The 24,237-nt window shown below is 43.9% G+C and overlaps 1 protein-coding gene across 1 annotated transcript in view; it reads left to right on the plus strand.

Moving 5' to 3' along the window:
* CUNH1orf87 (chromosome unknown C1orf87 homolog) overlaps positions 1–23,052 on the plus strand; it is a 37,691-nt gene extending 14,639 nt beyond the window's left edge. Inside the window, exons 6-8 of the mRNA XM_089686962.1 lie at positions 12,595–12,659; positions 16,165–16,357; positions 22,754–23,052. Of these exons, the coding sequence (XP_089543088.1) occupies positions 12,595–12,659; positions 16,165–16,357; positions 22,754–22,914 (419 nt within the window). The 3' untranslated portion in view covers positions 22,915–23,052. The remainder of the gene's footprint in view (positions 1–12,594; positions 12,660–16,164; positions 16,358–22,753) is intronic.
* The last annotated feature ends 1,185 nt before the right edge of the window (positions 23,053–24,237 follow it).

Consider the following 24,237-nt stretch of genomic DNA (forward strand, 5'->3'; position numbering starts at 1 on the left):
CAGGAGATAGGTTGTTCCATTAGCTCCCTATGTGCCTCCTGGAGGGGGGGAAACGAGATAGACTCCAAAAAAGCCTCCAGAGAGGAAGAAGAACAGCCCCCCGTGGGCGAACTATAAAGCTGAGAGTAAAAAGACTGAAATTTGTGGAGGATCTTACCCGGGTCCTGGGATAACGAACCATTGTCCAGTCTGAGCTTGGGGAGGGCCGTCTGGGAGTGTCTAGGAGTCAGCTTGCGTGCCAACAAGGTGCCAGGTCTGTCCCTCCAAGTAAAGAATTTATGATTAGACCAACGAAGTTGTTTATCCGCAGTGGTAGTAAGACATAAGTTAAGTTCCAGTCGGGCCTGGTCAAGTTTAAGTAACAAATCAGAACTGGGATGTTGCTTATGTTGAGCAACCAGGTCAGTATATAACTGAGTTTTAGTAGCAAGTAGGTCAGTTCGGGCTTTTTTTAAACGAGAAGAGAGTTGAATAATATATCCCGTGACTGAGGCCTTATGAGCTGCCCAATTAATCGCCGGGTTCGTGTCCTCTGCTTTATTAAAATCAAAAAACATTTGTAGATGCGATGAAATTTCCCGACAATGAGAGGGATTACCCAAAATAGAGTCATTAAGACGCCAATGAAAAGCCGTCTTACCAAGAGTCTCGGACGAAAAAGTGATAGAAACTGGGTCGTGGTCAGACCAGGGCGTGGAAAAGATTTTAGCAGTGACAAGTTTGGGGAGTGAATATGTATGAAGAAAAATATGGTCAATGCGAGAATAACTATTATGAGCCCTGGAGTAGTGGGAGTAGTCTCGGGAAGTAGGATTAGCCTCCCTCCATGCATCAATAAGATCATAGCGATATAAAAGTTGAGCCAATTTACGGCTCCGTCTAGAAGGAGGCTGAAGCGTGGCGGTTTGGGAACGATCCAGAGTCTGATCCAATGCTAAATTAGAGTCACCAGCTAGAATAACGTCACCCTCAAATTCTCCTACCAGAGTGCTTAGCAAAGATTGGAAAAATTCAACCTGATTGGTATTGGGGGTATAATAAATTATAAAAGTGATAAGGTTTCCTCCCAAGTGGCCTTTCACCAAAAGATATCGCCCCTCCTTGTCCCGGATAATTTTAGAGTCAACAAAGGACACTCGGCGAGAAAAGCAAAGGGCCACCCCCCGCTTTTTCTCTGTGGCATTAGCAAAAAAGCAGAGAGGGTAATTTTTATGAATATAACGTGGAGAGAAGGAGGGGGGAAAATGAGTCTCCTGTAAGGCAACTATATCCGCCCCAAGGGAGTAGTATGAGCTAAAAGCCTGTATACGTTTGGATGGGGAATTGAACCCCTGAACATTATGAGAAAGGAAGCGAATTTCTCCGCTAGTGGACCGTACGGAAGACATGATAAATAATTACGGAACTAAGCATAATAAAGACCCCTCGTTCCTTAAAAGTATGAAGATCCCTATAAGTCCCTAAATGTCGCCAGCTGACCCCCCAAAAAATCAGAAAAAAACAAAAAGAAAAAAGACAGAAAAAAAAAGAAAAAAGAAAAGAGAACATTCGGAACACAAAAGTCCAAATGCCAAGTGACCGCGGTACACAAAACAGTATCAGTAAATGAATGAAACAATGTACCAGGAAATACAGAGCAATCGCCCTGCGGTGGAATAGGTCTGCCCAGAGAAACATTCCCGGGGAAGAGTCTTCCAATCAGGGAGAGCGCAAAGACACTCTCCGGCACTAACAGCAGTTACAACCCATCAACAATAAATCAAACGCACAGCGCATTGAACATAAAAACAAAGCAATTAGAGCCACTGAAAATGGTATTCAGCAAACAAATGTAATTAACATGCTAAGTCCCACCCCCCAGCCCATCCCCCCACACCAATACAACAACAGCGGCCAACGCTCCTAAGAGCCACAGAGAGGCCGCCATCAACGAACATATTCCAGCGAAAAGTCCCCAAAAGAACACAAAAGTTCAAGAAATCCACCCGGGCGGATTCCGGGACCCCTTCTTCTTAAATGATGGAGTAGTCCAAAATGGCTGGAGCAGCGGAGGTCGAGGAGCCGATCCCGTAGGAGAATGGGACGTCGGACTGCGAGATATAATACCCAGCTGAAGCAGCAACTCCTCGCCATCCTGGAATTTAGCAAACCCATAGGACTTTCCATTAAGAGTGAACTGCAGACGAAAAGGGTAGGCCCAACAATATTTAATACCCTTTTGAACCAAGCGAGAGAGAAGTGGCTTGTGGGAGTGCCGCCTCTGGATAGTGGCCGACGAGACATCAGCAAAGATTTGTACCTTGTGCCCTGCAAGCTCTATATCCGGATTCTCCCTGCCAAACCGCATAACCGCTTCCTTAACCTGAAAAAAATGAGGCTTGACAATGATATCTCTAGGAGGCCCCCCATGCCGGGGGGGGGGGATCAATGCCCGGTGAATGCGATCAATCTCAAGGTGAAGATCATCAATTTCAGGCATAGCGGACCGCATGAGGGTGTGTGCGCAGCTAGTAAGCTCCTTAACCGACTCAGGAAGACCTCGAATGCGAAAATTGTATCGCCTGGCCCGATTCTCCAGGTCATCAATTTTAGAATACGCCTCCTCCAGGCGATCTTGCAAGTCGGTGATCATGTTAGAATTTTGGGAGATACTTTGGACTGTCGCATCAACTTTAGCCTCAATACAGTCTAAACGGTGGCCCAAGGCCTGAAAATCCTGCTTTAAATCAGCCGCCAGTTTTGAGGTAGCTCTGTCTAATCTACGCAAATCTGCGAACCGAGCTATCAAAGTTGCATCACCAGAGTATAGAGGAATCGTTGGCGAGGAAGCCGGGCTATCATCAGCGGGATCTGGACCGCTATGCTGGCTTGAAAAAATGGCAGCTATTTCGCTGCTCAAGGGCGAGGATGCAGGGGAGTCATGGCTCAATGGACAGGCTGAAGCCTGGGACTCTAGTGGCACAGGGCTGGAGGATGACTGGGGGGGCTGCAGGGAGTCACTCACCCCACCTAACGATGCTGCTGCAGTCCTCCCTGGCCCAGCGTGGGACGAGGAGCCCATCTTCTCTCTCTGAGGGAGAGGTGCTGCTGTAGGAGAGGCAGAGGAGACCCCAGGAGCCGCAGGCGCCGATCCGGCCGCCATCTTGGTCCTCCCAGTCCCCGCAGGGAGCCGCAGCTGGGAGCCTCCACGGCTCTTAATCGCCGTCTTTCCGGGCATATTGTCAGGTGCCCGAGATCCGGAGAGAGGCAGGGGGGGGCCCCGGGGGTGAAGCGGCACTATGCCCTTTTATGGGCTGCTGTCAGTGCCGGAGATGTGCGGAGCTAATGCCGGGACATCCGATCCCGGCAGCCGCGCATGCGCACTCCAAGCTGCAGGTATTTTTACGCAATATTACCGCCCCTATTTCCGCTGAAGTGAGCAAGTTGGCTCTAGATCTTCGGGAGAAATAGCGCAGATTGGGGAACGTGCGGATCAATTAGAGAATAAATTTGATGAATTGGTGCAATACGTCCATGTCTTAGAAGAAGATAATGCGTATCTGAACCACACCATGTCCCAAATTCAGCTCCAACAAGAGGACTAGAAAAACAGGGAACGCCGGCAAAACATCCGCATCTGTGGTATGTCTGAATCTATTGCGATTCCCAACTTCACCGACATCTCTTGTCCTTCTTCACCGCAACCGCCCCCTTGGTCCCAGAAGCAGATTGGCGCATGGACAGGGTTCACCGATCATTAGGTCCCAGACCTGCTGACGGCACCAGACCACGTGATGTCATTGTCCGCTTCCATTTTTTTGAGAGCAAGGAAAGCTTGTTAGCCTCTGTACGCAACATCCCATCCCTGGAATTTAAAGGGGACAGGCTTCAGCTCTTCTGTGATCACTCTCCGATTACCTAGCTAAACGGCGAGCGCTGAAGCCACTCACCACTCATCTCCAGCACCACCGTGTCCCCTATCGCTGGGGTTTTCCCTTCAGGTTGGTCGTCTCCAAAGATAGTTCCCAAGTTACTCTACACGATCTTTTTGAGGCGGACTCCTTCCTGAAGCAATTGGGACTACCTCCCCTGCCGGACGACAATTCCTCATTACCGTCTTCTCCATCTCGTCCTTTCACTACCCCCAACAAGATTTGGACACCAGTTCGAAGGGGCCGGAAGCGTCCTTCAAGTACTCCACAACATCCTCGTCCTTCTCGTTCCAGCGACATGCCCGCTTGATGCGTCTCTTCGGTGTTCTTTTGTGGGCTCTTCAGGGTTGTATCCTTACCCCCCTTTCCCTCCCCTCCCCCCCCTTCCCTTCCCCTCTTCCTCCCTCCCCTCCCTTCTTTTTTTTTCTCCTGTGCTGGGTCCCCCATATGTCATATTTTTATGGCCGGATTTGCCGACTGATATGTTCCGGTTGTCCTGTTGCCCCCGATCCCGTCTGGACGACTTGGGTATTGATGTTTCTCCCAAGTCCATATCCTTACGGATATCTATGTTCTTTATTGCAATGTTTTTGGTTTGTTTATTATTAGTTCTCTGTTTTGTCTCATCGATGGTATCTCATTTATCTTTTCTGCTGGTACATGTGCCATACTCATTGTCATTTTGTGATGGCTTTATGACTTCTGTCATATAGGGGTTTATTTACTAAAGCTGGAGAGTCCAAAATCAGACTCCCTTCTGCATAGAAACCAATCAGCTTCTAACCTCAGCTTGTTCAATGAAGCTTTGGCAATGAAACCTGGAAGCTGATTGGTTTCTATGCAGAAGGGAGTCTGATTTTGGACTCTCCAGCATTAGTAAATAAACCCCACAATGTCAAAGGCCTTAACTCTGTTCAGAAGCGGTGGATGGCTTTGAAGCAATTCCGATCCTCAGGAGCAGATATTATTTTTGTCCAGGAGACTCATTTTAAGTCATCAGGCTCCTTTCATTTTGCCTCAAGGTTTTTTTCTCAATCCTATTCGGCCTTTGACCCATCTGGTAAGGCTGGAGTGGCAGTACTGATACGGACACATTGCTCCCTTCGGGTCGTCTCCTCCAAGGTCGATCTTCATGGTCGCTTCATTCTCCTAGAATGTATGCTGGGTGACACTCCCCTTATTTTGCTGAATCTCTATGCTCCGAATTCAGGTCAATTACAATTCCTTACACAAACTCTCGCCAATTTGGACTCCTTTTCCGCTCCACACATGATTATAGGGGGTGACTTTAATTTAATCCTCTCACCGCACAAAGATAGGAAGGTCCTCTTCGAGTCCACTCCTTCGAAGCAGCAATGCTTCTCCTCTAAATCCTTTCGTAAATTGATCAGGGAGCATCGTCTCTTTGATGCCTGGCGGATTCGACATCCTACCCACAAACAGTTCACCTTCTACTCCACACCTCACCGCTGCTACTCCCAACTAGATCATTTCTTCATTTCAGCTCCTCTTCTTCCGCTCCTAGTTTCCTCTGACATCAACCCTATTACATGGTCTGACCACGCCTCCCTGACCTTAAATTTGTTATTCCCCAATGTTATACCAAAATCAGGCCATTGGCGACTCAATGAGTCCTTTTTAACCACGGAACATCTCCGTGCTGAGCTCTCACAGGGACTTGATATGTACTTTCAACACAATGTAGGCTCTGTACCATCTACCTCGACCGTATGGGAAGCCCACAAGACGGTTTTTCGAGGCCTTTGCATCTCCATGGGTTCTCGCCTGAAGAAATCCTCAGAGCATGCCAGGATTACCCTAGTTCGCCAGTTAACCCTAGCTGAATGTAGACTTCTCGCAAAGCCGTCTATTTCTAGGCTGTATAAAGTAACCTTCCTACGTGACCAAATCAAATCCCTTGATGCTTGTAAGTCCACAAAATCTCTCCTCTGGGTCAGGCACAAATTTTACGAATTCTCTAACAAACCCCACCATATGCTTGTCAATAGACTTAAAGCACAGTCCCCTTCTACATTGCCAGACCATCTTGTCCAGCCGAATGGGAGCCCTACTTACGATCCTCGTGTGATGGTCTCCCTTTTTGGCTCATATTATGAGTCCCTTTACAACTGTTTGACCTCAGACTACCACCCTCCTTTTACAGAAACCTCTTTTGATAGGTTTTTATCGTCTTCTGACATTGCGGCCCTCAACGCTGACATTACATCTGAAGAACTGTTTGATACAGTCAAACATCTCCCCTCACGCAAAGCCCCGGGACCAGACGGACTTCCCTACTCCTATTACAAGACCTTCATTGGCATTCTAGCTCCCCATCTTCTTTCTCTTTATCACGATTGTTCCCCAAGCCGATTGTTCCCAAAGCCGACTTTTCCCCAAGCCGACTTTTCCCGTGCATATATCTCTGTGATTCCCAAACCTGACAAGGACCATTCCATCTTAGATAATTACCGTCCTATTGCTCTATTGAACTCTGATTATAAGATTTTTACTAAGATCCTCGCAAATCGGTTATCTAGGCTCATCTCCAAGCTCATACACAGAGACCAGGTTGGCTTTGTTCCTGCCAGACATGCGGCGGATAATACCAGAAGATCTATTGATCTGGTTGACTTGGTTAACCGGTCCTCCATCCCCACTATTTTATTGAGCTTAGATGCCCAAAAAGCTTTTGACTGCCTCAGTTGGCCTTATATGTTTATGGTCTTGGAAAAGTTTGGCTTCCGTGGCCCTTTCGTGGCAGCTCTAAAAGCTCTTTACTTTCACCTTTCCTCACAGGTCAGACTAGCCTCCTTTCTTTCACCTCCTTTCCAGATGTCGAATGGTACGCTGCAGGGATGCCCACTCTTCCCCCTATTGTTTATCCTCTGTTTGGAACCCTTGGCTATTGCAATCCAGGCCCATCCTGACAAAAAAGAGTAATGGCCCATGGCCATGAATACAAACTATCCCCATTTGCGGATGATATTCTCCTTACTCTCTCGAACCCCCAAATTTCCCTCCCAGCATTACATAAACTTTTACGACAATTCGGGACTCTTTCAGGTTACAAGGTTAACACATCCAAGACTGAAGCGCTCCCACTCCACATATCACGAGTTGTCCTCTCATCTCTCCAAGACTCTTTTCCATATCGATGGTGCACCCATTCTTTAAAATATTTGGGTACTAATCTTACTTCTTCTTACAGTTCTATTTATGCCAATTTCCCCCCATTATTTATAGCTATTTCACGTTCCTTAAAGTTTTGGGATACCCTGGCCTTATCATTCTTCATAAAGATGACTGTACTACCCAAACTTTTATATTTATTTGCGACTCTTCCCGTTCCTGTTCCCATGTCCAAACTACACTCCCTCCAGAAACCCCTTCTACACTTCATCTGGCATAATAAGCGGCATAGAATTGCACGCAGTGTGCTACTGTCTCTGTGCTCTAGAGGAGGCCTAGGGGTGCCGGATATCGTGACCTATTATTATGCTACTCACCTCCGTTTCATTCCTTCATGGTCCACCCAGTTCCCTCCCAATCTGTGGACTGAGATCGAGTCCTTACAATTGACTCCGATTCATCCTTGCTCTCTCCTATGGTCATCCTCGGTAGACCTTGCCCCTTTCCGTCGTGTCCTACTCGACCCCATGCAATTTTCCATGAGTATTTGGTGGAAATGTAGGACCAGGTTTGCACTGGCCTCAGACTGCTCTCCACTGACTAATATCCTCTTTAAACCCAATCTTCCAGATAGTTTGGCCGGGTCCCAGATGCTCCCCTGGGTCAAGGCCAGGCTCTTCCAATTGTGCCACCTAGTGCATCCTGTTACTCGGAAATTGCAACCATTCTCATACCTCCAGAAAAAAGAGCTGCCCTCCCAACATTTTTATATATACCTTCAGCTACGTCATTTTTTCTCCACCATGTCCTCCACTTTGACTCTTGGGAAACCCTCTCCCTTTGAGCGTCTATGTATACAGGGCCCACATCAAAGGGGTATAATTTCCAATACATGCAAACTCTTAATGGACACTACCCCCCTCTCTAACGACACTCACCATTACATGCGCAAGTGGTCCTAGTTTTTGCAATGTGACATCGATCCAACACAGTGGAAGAAAATTTGGGAAAACGCATCTAAATCTGTCTGTATGGTTTATAAAGAAAATACATACAAAATTCTGATGTTATGGTACAAAACCCCTGAGGTTATTCATGCTTTTAACCCGAGTGCTTCTTTTGCCTGCTGGCATTGTGGGAAAGACTTTGGCTCCCTCTTCCACATTTTTTGGACTTGTGGATCCATTGTCCCTTTTTGGGAAGAGGTTTTGTCTTTTTTACAATTGTTATTGCATACCTCTCTCCGCTTTGAGCCCTTATACTTTTTATTGGGCTTGCCGTTCCCAGGTCTTCCCAAGGTGTCCGGGAAACTCTCCACACATATTTTGACTGCGGCCAGAAGAAGCATTCCTATGTGTTGGTTATCCGCTATACCGCCTTCGATGTCAACTTTGTTTAAAATTATTGCTGATGTACGACAGATGGAATACCTGACTGCTATACATTCTGGTACGACAGCTGTGTTCGAGGCAGTGTGGCACCCATGGAATAATTTCTCCCCTTCCCACCTTTCTACAACTGTGCTGTTCTGATAGCCTCCCCACTGTAGCTATGTGACATTATGTTTGCAACCATGCAGATTTTACCATCGATGTGCTTCGTGCTTCTTGTTTATATTTTGTTATCTATATATATGTGTATATATATATATATATATATATATATATATATGAAAAATCAATAAAAATTGTTAATACAAAAAAAAAAAATATTTCTTCATAAATCTTGGCCAAAATGTATTCATCTCTTTAGTAAAAAAAATAACCCAAATTAGTTTATAACCAAAAATTATAATTTAAAAAAAAATATTTTTTTTTATATTATTATTTGTTATTTTGGTTTTTTTTTTTTTTTACATACTGTCACCCTAGCAGTAAAGTGTCACCATAGAGACACTGTAGTACTTGTGTGGGGTGATGAAGATTATTTTTTTTTCACACTGATTGCTTTTACACCCATAAAGGCAGCAGCGATTGAGAAATACTGTGAGAGCTGTGATTGGTCACATCATGTCACATGGTACAAGGCTGTTGTGAATAGCCTTATACCATGTGACTTCACACGTAGTAAGCAATGATGTCAGGAAGTGACATCTTGCTTACTACTATTCATGTGATCACTGATTGGCCAATCAGTGATCACAATGATTGGGACCTCACACAGATGTCCCGTACAGAGATCGATGTTCCGCTGTGTCCGAAGGAGCACGCACAGGCAGGGAATGCGGGAGGATGTTTATAACCGGCCACCCACTCCTGCACTGCTCCCGTCCCGCCGTTTATGTACATGGACTGAACGGAAAGTGGTTAAATCTTCCATGTGGGGATACTGGAGGTGATAGAGGTCTGTGGCCATATCTGAAGCATGCCTGTGAGTGTTTTCCAGCGTCATCAGAGAGGACCCCTCTTTCTTTGATTGCTATCGAGGATCATCTATTTGGTATCATCCTTTGAGGTTTTCTGTATGCTTTATGACTCCTTGTAGGTCGCTTTTTGGAGGTGAGTGTGCACGCTAGCCGGCGGAGGATTGATTATATATATTTTCATCACTGGATGTCTCATGGCTTGTGTTGAAGATCCATTGTGTTCCTGTTTTTTTTGGGGACTGCTATTATTCTTTTTGGGACTTATTCACTGTATCACATTAACACATCAGTTTTTCGTTATTAATATCTTGGGTTCACTTAGTGACTGGCACATTATTAGCACACTGTGCTGCCTTTATTGATGTTCGATATTGTCTGCACCAATCCATGTTTTTTGCATATGTTGCTTTCACACTTGGATGAGGGTCATATGTGCATTCATCTTCTGATTTTATTAATTTATTATTGATGTTATATTTTTCATGCACTAAATAGTGCAGCACCGATTCACTTCTCTTATTCTCACTATTTTGGAATATGGCTAGGTGTCTGAGGCCACTTGGGGGTCATTATAGTTAGGTTGGTAACGCAGGAGGTCTGTTCCTAAATGTTAGGGTTAGCTTTCTAACCTGAACATTAACCTTAACCCTAACATTTAACACTAACCCAATAGCTTAAACCTAACCCTAGCCCTTAACTAACATTTAACACTAGCCCTAATCCTTAACTCTAACCCTAGCACTTAAAGTGGTTCTAAAGTCTAAACATTTTTACTTTAAAGCATTTTTTTGCATTAAGGTAAAAAATGTTTAGGTATCAGCATCCCCCCTCATCCCCCCTTTTACTTACCTGAGCCCTCATTCAATCCAGCACTGTGTACACCTGCAGCTCTTCTCTCCTCTCACTTCTGTGTCTCGCTGGTTTTGCTGCGGCATCGGGAGCCATTGGCTCCCAGAGCTGTCAATCAAAGCCAGTGATGAGGGAGTGGGGGGCGGGGCACGCACAAACTGAGCACTCATGAGTGCCCCCATGGGAAGGAGCTTCCCATGGGGGCACTGGACAGAGAGAAGGGGCCAGAAGCACCAGCAGGGGACCCGAGAAGAGGAGGATCATGGCTGACCTGAGAAGTTAGGTATAGACATATTTGTTACATTTTTGAAAAAAAAATGTTTTCCTTTAGAATCACTTTAATCCTAACATGCGATTTTGGACACACAAAGTCGCATGACAATTCAAAGCCCATTGATTGCAATGGAACCGCTTCAAATCTATGCAACTTAAAGTTTCAGCAACTTTGTAAAAGGTTCCTGCACTACTTTGATGTGACTTTGAGTGCCAGAGTGTGTAAAGGTGCATCAAAGTTGCATTGAAGTCTGAAAAAGCTCCGAAGAACAGCATCAATTGAAACACACATATGTGTGAACCAGGAATAAGGGAGGTTTATAACACTTGTCAGTTTTGAAGATATTTCCCTTCATTTCCTGTCCCATACCCAAAACAGGAAATAAGAAGTATGTCTCCAAAGTGAGGGAATCCCTGGTTGTTACTATGGTTACCAGAACTAGTGTCTCCAGTGACATGGCAAACAGGACAAATAGAGAGGGGGGAGTATACCTTACAGTGACTGCCACTCCTCTAAAAGGAAGCCACACTTGGACTCTATGTTTGTCTTCATGTTACATAGTTTTGGTAAAACGAATGCTGGTCATACACTATACAATCTCATTGTACAATCAGACTTAGGACTGTTTTGGCGGTTTTGCTACCGCACTTATTCACTTGGTTCTATCTAAGATTATAAATGTAATAAGTGATTAACACCTTTTGTCCACAGCAGAATCAGGCCTTGTTGCCTCTATCTCAGTTATAGATTATTAATAACCAATAACCAGGGGCGGACTGACCATTTGGAAACTCAGGCACTGCCCAAGGGCCCGGGGTCAGTAGGGGGCCCCATGAGATGCCCCTGGTACCTTTTTCATAGGCTTTTTTGAGTTTGGGCAAGGACACAGGGGCCCCATGATCCCCTATTGCCCGGGGGCCCCATGAGTTGTCAGTCCGCCCCTGCTAATAACCACTGTGCTGAATAAAATTAATAAAATGAATAAAAAGAAAATAAAAATCTAATTTATTTAGACAGAAGAAAAGTAGTTATTAATCAAATCACACAAAAGATATGATATTACAAAAATAATGAATGTCACAGTATAACATACAGTATATTATCAGTATAGAGACATGACTATAGGAAATAAAGTTACAGGAAAGAAACAGAGCAATGGTGATACATTACACAGACATCCTGATGCTCTGACGCCTGGGCTCCCAAAGAGGCAAGAGCAAAAAGAGACAGAATGCCATATCTTTATACCCCCTCCCCCTACATTCCAAGTAAAGACACACCCTTCAATAAGTTCCAATATTTTGCCATTTCTGTTCAAAGGGGGGCTCTGTGACTTGTGAGAGAGATTGGCCAACTGTATAGGCAAATGTTCAGGAAGCAGACCTCCTTTGAAAACCCAGTTCCCACAAGAAAATCTATGACAATACTCCCTAGGACAGTGGTTCTCAACCTTCCTAATGCCGTGACCCTTTAATACAGTTCCTCATGTTGTGGTGACCCCCCAACCATAAAATTATTTACCCAGTAATTATAATTCATGAGTGTCGTTTTACCTCCAATACTGCTGCTTTCAACACAGTAGCTGCTTTTAACAGAGTAGCTGCTTTCAACACAGCAGCTGCTCTTTACACATCAGAAATATGTGTTTTCTGATGGTCTTAGGGGACCCCTGTGAAAGGGTCGTTCGACCCCCAAAGGGGTCGTGACCCACAGGTTGAGAACCACTGCCCTAGGAGGTGTTAGAAATGACAACTCTAGGGCTTATTCAGCTGGATGGCCTTACTGTCATAGACCTCTACAGGAAACCTTCTAAGGGGGGTGTTGAGGTGATGCAACATATGGTAAATAAGTTGCAGGAATTGAGACCCCTATCAGAAGTTCACAATAATGTTAAAAATTATTGCAGGCCCAAAATATCTATCACAGGACAAACCTAAACAATTGCTTAATTTTGTATCTCATTGGTCAAGCCTTGTACTATATAGCTGGTGGTAGATCTAAAGGAGATTGTACAGTGCATTGTTAATGCTGACAGTCCCCCTTCTTTTTTCCTTATTTTACAGAAGTCACAGAAGATCTCCCTCTATGCAGTAAGGATCCAGAAATCCAAGTGAGCCTGCAGCCCTCGGTGAGTCCATCTATCTTCATTGACGTATTCTTAAAGTCTATCCTCAGCCATAGCATATTATTTCATTTTTCTTAGAATTAAGAATGGTTAGTTGTTTCAAGTTTTTATTGCTGTGTCCTGCTTGGGTGGATTTCACCTCACTTCCTGTCCTGGTGACTATACAGGAAGTGAACTGAATTCTCCCAAGTGGGAACATAGACATCAATAAAACCCTGATACTTCCAAGCTCTGCTTAAAAAAAATAGGTTGTATTACTGTATGTGCCCCATTAAAGTGATTTTGCTCACTTCCTGTCTTGGTGACTACAAAGGATGAGAGACAACCTCACAATGGCTACAAAAACACTAAATCTGGGTTGTATAAATTCCACCCACTGAGCATATGTTGACATAGCAAGCCCCAGCTGTAGCCATGAAGTGCAATAAAAGCAGCAGGGAGGGAGAGTGGAAGCAAGGGAAGAGGGGCAGGGCATAGAATATACTGTACATTTCAGGAAGTTTTTAAGGTGTGTTTGTAACATTCAAGTTCTGGCTCTAAGACTTGACCTGCCAATAAAAGCAGAGAGAAGGGGGAGCGGAAGCAGGGGAGAAGAGCAGGGCACAGAAGATACGCCCTAGGAACATTTTAGGGTTTATCCTTTACATCTAAGTCCTGCTTGTAAGCCCTAAACTTCCAATAAAAATAGAAGAGAGGGGGAGTGGAAGAAGGAGGAGGGGAGCAGGGCATAGAAGATGCACCCTCTGAGCTTTTTAGGGCATATCTGTTACATCCAAGGTACTCAAGTAGTTAAAGTCCAACCTCAGATAAAACATTTTAATTATATTTCCAAAAAGTGGGGTAGGGTTAGAGTTTTTGCAGAGTTTTATATTAACTAAAGGCAAAACTTTTTTGGTTTTAGTGGAGAGGGATTAGAACCCCTGTCAGGTTTTTATCCCTGTCTATGTCCCCGTTAGAGCGATTCATCCATTCTATTCGTCCATTATCACCAAAAGTGAAAGAATATCACAAATTTTGAGTGGTCACCAGAACAAGAAGGACTCACTAGATTTGCAGTTGGGGAGCTTTAAACATACATTGATAAAGTAAAAGGACCCTAACCAGAATAAAGCTACCGGGACATCTCAGGCACCATATCAGCAAAACTACATAGAATTATAAAAAAAAATTATTAAAAAAAAATCAAAAACTTAATCAAACATCATTAAAAAACATGATTGTAGTACAAAGATTGAGCATCAAAACAGCTCTATTGATAAAAACATGTAACTATTCCATATTGTGGCTATACAGCACATCAAGCTTTTTGTAGATCGCTCCAAAAATTCCATAAATAACATAGTAAGTATGTGTATGACTCATGTGCAGTTTCTTTTTGGGTTTTCTCTAACGCGTTTCTCGGCCTGCTTCCTCAGGGGATATCATCTGGTTGTTCATAAAACAGCCAGAATACCATGATCATTCCGATCTAGAGCGGACCTTTTCAAAAGATTACAGACAAGCTGTACACGCCAAGTCGGCAGTTAGATTGAGCTCCATAGTCAGCCACAGAGCTTTGCCGGCCTTAAATTTCCATATACGAATGTGCACATTCAGTAAATGAAGCCCAGCAATAGGCCTATTGCTGGGCTCCATTTACAGAACATGAACACTACCATATTTGCTGCTCCTAGGAATATATATAGAAATTTAAGGCCAGCAAAGCTCTGACTATGGGGCTCATTCTAAATGCCTACTTGGCGTATACCCCTTGTCTGTAATCTTTTGAAAAGATCGTCTCTAGATTGGAATGATCATGGTCTCCCGGCTCTTTCAAGAACAACCAGATGTTATCTCCTGAGATACGTGTTCAATCTCCCCGAGGAAGCACACCATTGTCCTGCGAAATGCGTTGCAGATAACCCAAAAATAAACACATACTTGTTATGTTATCTATGGAAATGTGGGAGTGATCTACAAAAAGCTTGATGTGCTGTATAGCCCCAATATGCAACAGTTGCATGCTTTTATCAATAGATCATTTTTGTATGTAGTTTTGAGGGTATGGTGCTTGAATAGTCCCAGTAGTTTTATTCTGGTTAAGGTCCTTTTACTTTATCAGTGTTTCTATAATTAAGGGGCTTGGTACCAGTAAAATCCATTAGGAAGATGTGAGACCATTTGTTATATGTTTGAAATATTATATATATATTTTTGCACGGACATTTATTTATTTGTGATTATTTTTATTTATTTAATTTTTGCGCTGTTTTTTGTGTTATTTATTATTGGTGGTTTTCACTGGTGCACAGCTGCATAATTGTATACTTTCTTTGATTGGCGCTGGTATTTTTTTAGTTCATTTGTTATATGGGTCTTTCTCTCCCTCCCTAGTAGCTCTTTAAAATACATAGTTGAGCCACATTTTTAGAGCATCCAACCAATCCCTGCTCTTAAGCTGCAAAAGCAGCAGTTCACATGCCGCAGTCATGTCAAAAATGATTGCTCCTGTCATGTTTGCTGCCAGTGCCGCCCCATACAACCCATTCAATCAAATAGGAACGTACTGAAAATGCCCAGCATGTTGATGCAGCATGGTTCTTTTGTGCTCAGCCCTATAACCCTCCTTTAGTTCACAGCTATGCAGTTTGCGTTTGATCCGTTTCTGTGTTGTGTTTTGCATTGCGTTTTGCATTTTTGCACATGCATTTTTATGCATTTTTGCCTTTGCATTAAAAAAAGGTCCATGACCCTTTCCAAAAAACGCAGTGGGTGAAAACGCGGAGATGTGAACGTGTCCCATAGGAAATCATGTTAAATTGACTGTAATGTATTTCTGCAAAACGCTGCGGAAAACGCACAGGTGTGAACCTAGGGTTAGGCCTAATTCACATCTACTACAGCATACTCCCATGCAAGGGCCACGTTCACCTGCATGGGGATGCACAGGTGTTTGGAGCATCCCCTTACAGGCAGTCCAATTCATGCCAATTGAGACACAGTGGCTATGTAGACACAATCTGATATTTGTGTGGGTGCACAGATCTGAACACAGATGCTGTAGTACACCCTTGTCAAAAAAGGTCTTATTCCTTGGGGAATCTTTTTAACAGGGACACAGGCAGTAACATTTATAGAGGAGTGGGGAAGGGTTAGAAGGTTTGAACATTTTTTCTTTATTACTGTCTGTACCTGACCGTCCGTCCCAGTGACAACTTCTCCCCTCATTGCTTATCCTGGTGACACAGGTACAGGAAGTGAGGGAGAATTCTCTTCAATTGAGTCAAAGAAAAGAATTAGAATTTTTGCCATCTAACACTAACATGTGTGTTTTCAGTAGCAGACAGAAATCAGGCAGACGTTAGGCAGTTATGAAGCAGAGCAATGACGTACATAACTAATTGCAATTACAGGTCACAATTTTCAGGGTGGAAATAATAAAATGTTTAATACAGAAGATTTTAGAGAAAGCAAAGGGCCATTTTTTTTTCAGAAAACATTTTATTTTTTATTTTGTGAATCTTATTAGGATATTTCACACAGTCTAACTTCTGAAAGTTCCCCCATGGCCAGTGTAATGGCCTCTCCGCAGGGCTCCAGGCCCATGTCCGAACCTGCTTTACATCTCTTTGAAGCAAGAAATTGCGAGGAGCCAGGAGCATGGATAGATCGGTTCAAGAAGCTGGAGAATGTTCTATGGCTGTGCCAGATCAAAGACACTGGTAATGTATTCACTCTACACCCACCATATTACTAATTTTAAAGATGGAGGCTTGCTCCACTGCTACATTTATTGAAGAATGAAGCAGGTCATATAGAAGAATTCCAGGTATGAATACATGGTTACATTGGTCCAACTTGGACAAATGTAACTACTGTACAGTATTTGTATACCATACCTGTGGGATCCTACTAGATATTGGAAATCACTGTGGAAGACACTGCTACTCCAGTGATCTCCACTAGCTTCCTGGTCCATGCTGAGCAGTTGTTCTGCTACATTGTGAACACAGGAGGTCAGCTGCTGGGCACAGGAATTATTCAAAGATTGCTTTACGTTTTCTCAGTGAATGCAAAGCAGTCCCTGATTGGACAAGGTAAAGAGGTGGAGTGGTGATGTCATGCTCTCCACCTCGTTCAATCAGTTCATCAGAAAAAAATACAAGGAATTCTGTAATCAGTGAGCAGTAATGATCTGCAGTAAACTCGAGTAATCAGTGAGCGGTAGTGATGTGCAGTAACCTCTAGCAAACAGTGAGCGGGATCGGTTGCTAGAAGTCACTGCACATCATTATCGCTCACTGATTCTTTGCTAGAGGTTACTGCCCAGGGGCGGACAGACCATTTGGAAACTTGGGCACTGCCCGAAGGGCCCGGGGCCAGTAAGGGGCCCCATGAGATGCCCCTGGTACCTTTTTCATAGGCTGTTTTGAGTTTGGGCAAGGACACAGGGGCCCCATGATCCCCTGTTGCCCGGGGGCCCCATGAGTTGTCAGTCCGCCCCTGTTACTGCCCATACCGAGCAGAAGATAACAGAAGATAAAGTGAAGGCAGCATGCAAGCATCAGACATAGGGCTCTATATTAGCACACCAAAAAGTTAAACTCACAAATTGTCTTTTTTTCTAACAGCAGTCTGGCACTCACTTTCTCTCCAGCTCGTGCTGTCTAAGGCTCCATGTACATGGGCCTATGCAAATCACAGCAAAACGTGGGTACCGCAATTATGCTGTGCTCTGTGTTTTCCTAGCGGTCAAAACGTTCCTATCCTGAACATGATTCTTCTGCATTCAGAAGAGGGAGGTTTAATCTCACCTAAACACGGCAGCTCCTACACTCTGTTAAATCCTATGTGTACATGGACTCATAGGCTTTTATAGAGTTGAGTTTAGGAGCTTTGGCAAAAAAATGCCAAAGCTCCTAAACTGGAGTTTAGCAGCTGCTCATGTACATGAAGCCTAAAGCAGGTGGCAGTAGTAACACCTATCCCCAACATCAGACCATGGGGTCTCCTCCAGCTCCTCCCCCTTCATAGTCATGGATCAGCTGACCTATAGTTTCTGTCACTGAATGGGTAGCCGACTGAGACCGGGTGAGTGGACCCAAGGAGCAGCCCGGCTGCCACAGCTACTTTCAGCCCCAAGGACTTGCGGCCTGACAGCCCCCCCCCCCCCCCAGGCCTGGTTCAGGGTATAGGGCTGCAACCCTTTCAATGCACTTTAAGAGTAGATGTAAGCGGGTTTATATCTGTTCTAAGACACCACCTAGCTGTTTCAGGTATTGCAACTCATTGTGATACTTCCATAAAGTGTATGTAAATGAAATAAAAAATGTGGCGCTTCTCTTTCTGAGTGTGTGTCTCTTATAACTGCAGTGTGAATGTATAGCATCAAAATAAGCAAATATGCTAGTGAATAAATCAAAACACAATCACAATTCTCCTATTACTGCCCCACAATTTATAAGTGATGATCTAAAGATGTGTTTTCTTGATGTGGAGCTTTACGTTAATAATTAAAAATAGGTGAACAAGCAGGAATTTTAATGCAGAAGAGAGATGCTTTATGTCTTCTGCATTAAAGCTACTTACCTTCCTGTCTGCCCCCATACAGTGAGCCGTGCAGGCACAGCTCACTGTACAAATTCAGGAATGCCAAATCTGACCTGACAGAACTCCCGTACATACACTGGAGTGACATCATCACTGCCCAGCCAATGACAGCGGACCCTGAAGCCGGCTTCCCAAAGATGTCAGCAGCCAGGTGGGGAGCTCCGAGACAGTGCATTGCTGGATCGAAGATGATTATAGTTCCGTTTTAAAGAGCCAGACATGCACATCCAGTGAAGTGGAGCCAGTGATGTATTCATCATACTGGGGAGGAGAGAGAGTTGCATTGGAATTCCCTGTCCCTATACGTGGGAAGAGCACAGCTAGATCTGATCATCTGTTGGGTCTATGCTCACAGGTAAGCTCATATGGTGTAAGGTGATGGGCATCACAGCGTGAGAGGTGTTATATTGGAAAGAAGCACTTCTTGTGAATTTTGAGCCAGTAATAGGAGGATTGTGATTGTGTTTTATTCACTTTCATATTTTTTTAGTTTGATATTATTATACATTCACATTGCAGTCATAAGAGACACACACTGCGAAAGAGCAGCGCCACATTTTTTATTTAATTTATCCTGTTTGTATGTGGTGTGACAGTATGGTTCCCTGTCATGGTATACAGTTGCATGAAAAAGTATGAGAACCCCTTGGGATTACGTGGAGTTTTGCATGAATTGGGCATAAAATGTGCTCTGAACGTCATCTAAGTCACAACAATAGAAGAACACAGTCTGCTGAACATAATACTACACAAACATTAGATGTTGCCATGGTTTAATTGCACAGAACATGTAAACATTCACAGTGCAGGGAGGAAAAAGTATGTGAGGCCCTAGCTTAATGACTTCTCCCAGAGCTAATTGGAGCCAGGAGTGAGCCAACCTTGACTCCAATCAGTGTGATGATATTGGATGTGTTGCTGACAGCTGTCCTGCCCTTAAAAAACACACACCTGTTTTGGGTTTACTGGTTTCAAGAAGCACTGTCTGATGTGAACCATGCCTCGCAGAAAAGAGCTCTCAGAAGACCTACGATCAAGAATTATTGACTTGCATGAAGCTGGAAAGGGTTACAAAAGTATCTCCAAAAGCCTTGATGTTCACGTGTCCACGGTAAGATAGACTGTCTACAAATGGAGAAAGTTTAGCACTATTGATACTCTCCCTAGGTGTGGTCGTCCTGTAAAAATGACTGCAAGAGCACAGCGCAGAATGCTGCATGAGGTAAAGAAGAATCCCAGAGTGTCAGCTATAGACCTACAGAAATCTCTGGCACATGCTAACATTTTTGTTGACACATCTACAATAAGGAAAACATTAAAAAAGAATGGAGTACATGGGAGGACACCACGGAGGAAGCCATTGCTGTCCAAAAAGAATATTGCAGCACGTTTGAAGTTTGCAAAAGAGCACCTGGATGTTCCACAGCACTACTGGCAAAATATACTGTGGACAGATGAAACCAAGATTGAGTTGTTTGGGAAGAACACACAACACTATGTGTGGAGAAAAAAAGGCACAGCACACCAACATCAAAACCTCATCCCCACTGTAAAACATGGCGGAGGGAGCATCATGGTTTGGGGCTGCTTTGCTGCCTCAGGGCCTGGACGGATTGTTGTCATTGATGGGAAAATTAATTCCAGAGTTTATCAAGACATTTTGCAGGAAAACGTACGACCATCTGTCCGCCAACTGAAGCTCCGCAGAGGATGGGTGATGCAACAGGACAATGACTCAAAGCATACAAGTAATTCAAGAAAACAATGGCTGCAACAGCACAGAATACGCCTTCTGGAGAGGCCCAGTCAGAGTCCTGACCTCAACCCGATTGAAATGCTGTGGCATGACCTTAAGAGAGCAATTCACACCAGACATCCCAAGAATATTGCTACACTGAAACAGTTTTGTGAAGAGGAGTGGTCCAAAATTACTCCAGATCGTTGTGCAGGTCTGATCTGCAACTACAGGAAACGTTTGGTTGAGGTTATTGCTGCCAAAGGAGGGTCAACCAGTTATTAATTCCAAAGGTTCACATACTTTGTCCTCCCTGCACTGTGAATGTTTACATGTTATGTGCAATTAAACCATGGCAACATCTAATGTTTGTGTAGTATTATGTTCAGAAGAATGTGTTCTTCTATTGTTGTGACTTAGATGACGTTCAGAGCACATTGTATGCCCAATTCATGCAAAACTTCACGTAATCCCAAGGGGTTCACATACTTTTTATTGCAACTGTATGTTGCCCAGGTTTCTCAACTAGGCAGAATGAGGCTCTCTGGAATGCTTATGTAATTTGGAGGAAAGTTTTCTCAGTGTTTGGTAAAATTCGGTTTGAGACCTGAAGCCTGGAGATTTCACAGTGATCTGGGTGGGAGGAAATCTCCAATCCTAAGACCAGGTTTTGGGAATAGCCAGGAGACTGATTTGTGCAGGTGTGTGGGTCTCTTCTAGAGCCAGGACCAGGGTTCTGGGGTCCACCCTCCTTGGGTGCAAGGGAGCAGCCACAAGTGTACATCTAGGCATGGTGCAGTCTAACAGAGCAGACAGAGGGCCCTAGTCTGTGATAAAAAAGCATGAGCAAATGAATGCTGAAACTCCTGCACTGGACAATGAGCTCCACAATGTCAGTAACTCCACATGGAGTACTTTCTGGGAATGCAAGCCTTGCTGCTCTCAACGGACCAGGGAAATCCAAAGAATCTGTGTGCAAAGAAACAAACAGAGGGTGCACAGGCCTAGTGCATTACCTTTTAAAAATGAGATTTATTGAATAAAAAGTAGTATACTCACAAAAGAATAAAATCAAACGTACATCACAAAAAAAGACAGCATGGTCCAATCTCCCTAGATGGTGGCTGTTGGGGGACTGTAAGCCTGCAAATTGTTGATGTGTTTCTAGGCAAAACCTCTTCCTCAGAGCCCCTCAGGGCTCGAAACGCGTCAGTCATTTGGAGACCTACAGCCCCCCAACAGCCACCATCTAGGGAGATTGGACCATACTGTTTTTTTTTGTGATGTGCCTTTGATTTTATTCTTTTGTGAGTATACTACTTTTTATTCAATAAATTTCATTTTTAGAAGGTAATGCACTAGGTCCGAGCGCCCTCTGTTTGTTTCTTTGCACACAGCCCAAGTCTTTAGGTTGAAGAAGAAGGAATGCTGTGAAAGGAGTACTAACCGAGGGACAGTGTTTGTACGTCAATACAGTTTGTAGTGATATAGTCAAGTGGACTGAGATATAAAGCCTGAGTAGCGATGCTGCTAAAGAGAGCCAGGAGGCTTTTTCTTTTGTATGGATGGTGGATACCTATGTGTGGGCAAAATGTACTTTTGTTGATCTTTTCCTTTACTCTTTAATAAAAGTGGGCCAACAAGACCTTAAACAATAATTTCTGGTGTGGACTCTACTCACTGGATAGTGCTACCCTAAGCTAAACAGCCCCCAAATAATATTTGATTAGTTCACTCTGTATTTGTTTTACCACAAGACATTTAATTTAAATGGTAGTTAGGTATATATTTAAGCATCTCAATCTACATATTGGGTAGCATGAAAGGACACGGTTATATTTTGAAAGTAGATGTAAAGCAAGTCTTTACATCCATTTTAAGAATAGTTGTCTGCAGACTCCTGGTATCCCTCTGGGGGATAATTAGTAATATATTTGCTCTTGAACTAAACCCAGCTGTTAAAGGCATTACAAGGCCTTATGATGGTGTCATACTTCCTTAAAGGGGATGTAAAGCAAGTCTTTAGATCTACTTTAAAAGTGTATGTCTGCTGGCTCACTCTAAGGAGCATTAGTAATATATCTGCTCCAGAACTCCGCCCAGCTGTTGAAAGCATTGCAAAGTCTATGGTGGCTTTGAAAAGTGATGGTGTCACACTTCCTTGGAAACTACTGTAGGGAAATCTTGGCAATGGGGACTCTTAAAAGGTGCAATAAGCCAATCGGTAACTCAACTGACTAGTGAACTTGTTCTTAAAGCAGAACTCAAGTTTTAAAGCAACTCCATCCAAAAAAACCATTAGACCTTACTCGTTTTCTCTAGTGGCGATAGGAGGGGAGGGTCCCTGCTTTAGCACTGTACGGCATGTATGTAATGACATACAAGTACCATTCATTGCACTAATATTCTGAACCCAGGCCAGCGATATGACATCCCCCCAGGGGGTGGGTCCATGACAGACTGCACTAAGAGGAAGTGGGGTGAGGGAAGATGGCAATCATTCAACCCAAAAGACTGGATGCATCTAGCAGCAGAAAAGACTGATAGAACAGCTTTGGGTGAAAGGTAAGTATGGCAACAAAAGTTTCCTTTTTAATTTTTACTTTTACTGACCTTCTTAATTTTAACTTCTCATAAAATCTGGAAACAAATTTTAAAAGTCTAGAATTAGACTAGAGGGGAGTTTGTAGATCTTAAATAAAAATGTTGCTCAAGCACAAGGTGACGAGGTGCCTCTGCATTGTTTTAAATTTGCATTTGATGTTCTCTGTAGGTTTGGTGGAAAAAGAGAGAGCTTGGCAGATCCTTCAAAGGTACAACATCCTCTATGGCCTGAGCCTCAGTGAAGAGAAGATTGCAGAAGCTCTGGAGAAGTTTGGCACTGGAGATCATGTGACCCTGGGGCCGACACTGCTCTTCTTGAAGGAGTTGTAGAATACTTTGTGAGCATCAGACTGGCAGTGATATGGTCAAGTATGCACTGTTATTTGGGGATGCTGTTTTCTGTACAGAGGCATGCCACATTTCTTACTGTATTTAATCTGAAAATAAAAAAATAAATTGTGACTGGAATTCAGATATAATCTCCATTATGTATGAAAAGTTCACTGCAGACACCGATTGTCATTTAAGGTCATTGGTTCTTAAACACTGGACCATGGCCCACTGTCATGCCAGGGCCACCCAATCTTATATAGTGGCCCACAGTGCCTACCAACCTCCCACAGAGTGCCAAGACCCTCTAAGAGCCCTAAGTCCCTGCCAACCTCCCACCTCAGGTACTAGTCCATCATGATCTGTTCCTCCATCTGAGAGCCTGTCAACTTCTTTGGTTGCAGCCATTTTTTTTGACCAGCTGAACCAGGACATGCATCTGGAACCACGGTGGTTGGTAGGGGTGGTACTTCCAGGGGTGTACCCTTTGGGCCCGTACTGCAGTAGTCACCCCAGGGCAGATCAAGATCCCTATTAGCCACTCATATGTCAGCAATCAGCAGCAGAGATGGTCAAATCTGTGTAGCTACACTCAAGAAACTGGGACCAGACTATACCGTGAAGGAAATAAGTATTTGATCTCCTGCCGATTTTGAATGTTTGTCCACTCGCAAAGAAATGATCAGTCTAAAAATCGAATGGTAGGTGTATTGTAACACTGAGAGACAGAATAGCAACCAAAAATACAAAAGCATGTCTAACAAATTATACACTGATTTGCATGTTCATGCAGGAAATAAGTATTTGATCCGCTATCATTCCACAGGATTTCTGGCTACCAGGTGTCTTTCAAACAGGTAACAGGCTGAGATTAGAAGCAGTCTCTTAAAGGGAGTGCTGCTAATCTCATTTTGTTACTTGTATAAAAGACACCTGTCCACAGGAGCAATCAAACAATCAGATTCCAAACTCTCCACCATGGCAAAGAGCTGTCCAAGGATGTCAGGGACAAGATTGTAGACCTACACAAGGCTGAACTTGGCTACAAAACTATCGCCAAGCAACTTGGTGAGAAGGTGACAAGAGTTGGTACAATCATTCACAAATGGAAGAAGCACAAAACAACTGTCAGTCTCCCTAGGTCTGGTGCACCATGCAAGATCTCACCTCGTGGAGTGTCAATGATCATGAGAACAGTGAGGAATCATCCCAGAACTACACGTGAGGATCTTGTCAATGATCTCCAGGCAGCTGGGACCACAGTCACCAAGAAAACAATTGGTAACACACTACGCCGACAGGGATTGAAATCCTGCAGTGCCC

This window comes from Staurois parvus, unplaced genomic scaffold (genome assembly GCF_062004578.1).
Source record: "Staurois parvus isolate SC_StPar_1 unplaced genomic scaffold, SC_StPar_1.0 ptg000415l, whole genome shotgun sequence".
Lineage (NCBI taxonomy): Eukaryota > Metazoa > Chordata > Amphibia > Anura > Ranidae > Staurois > Staurois parvus.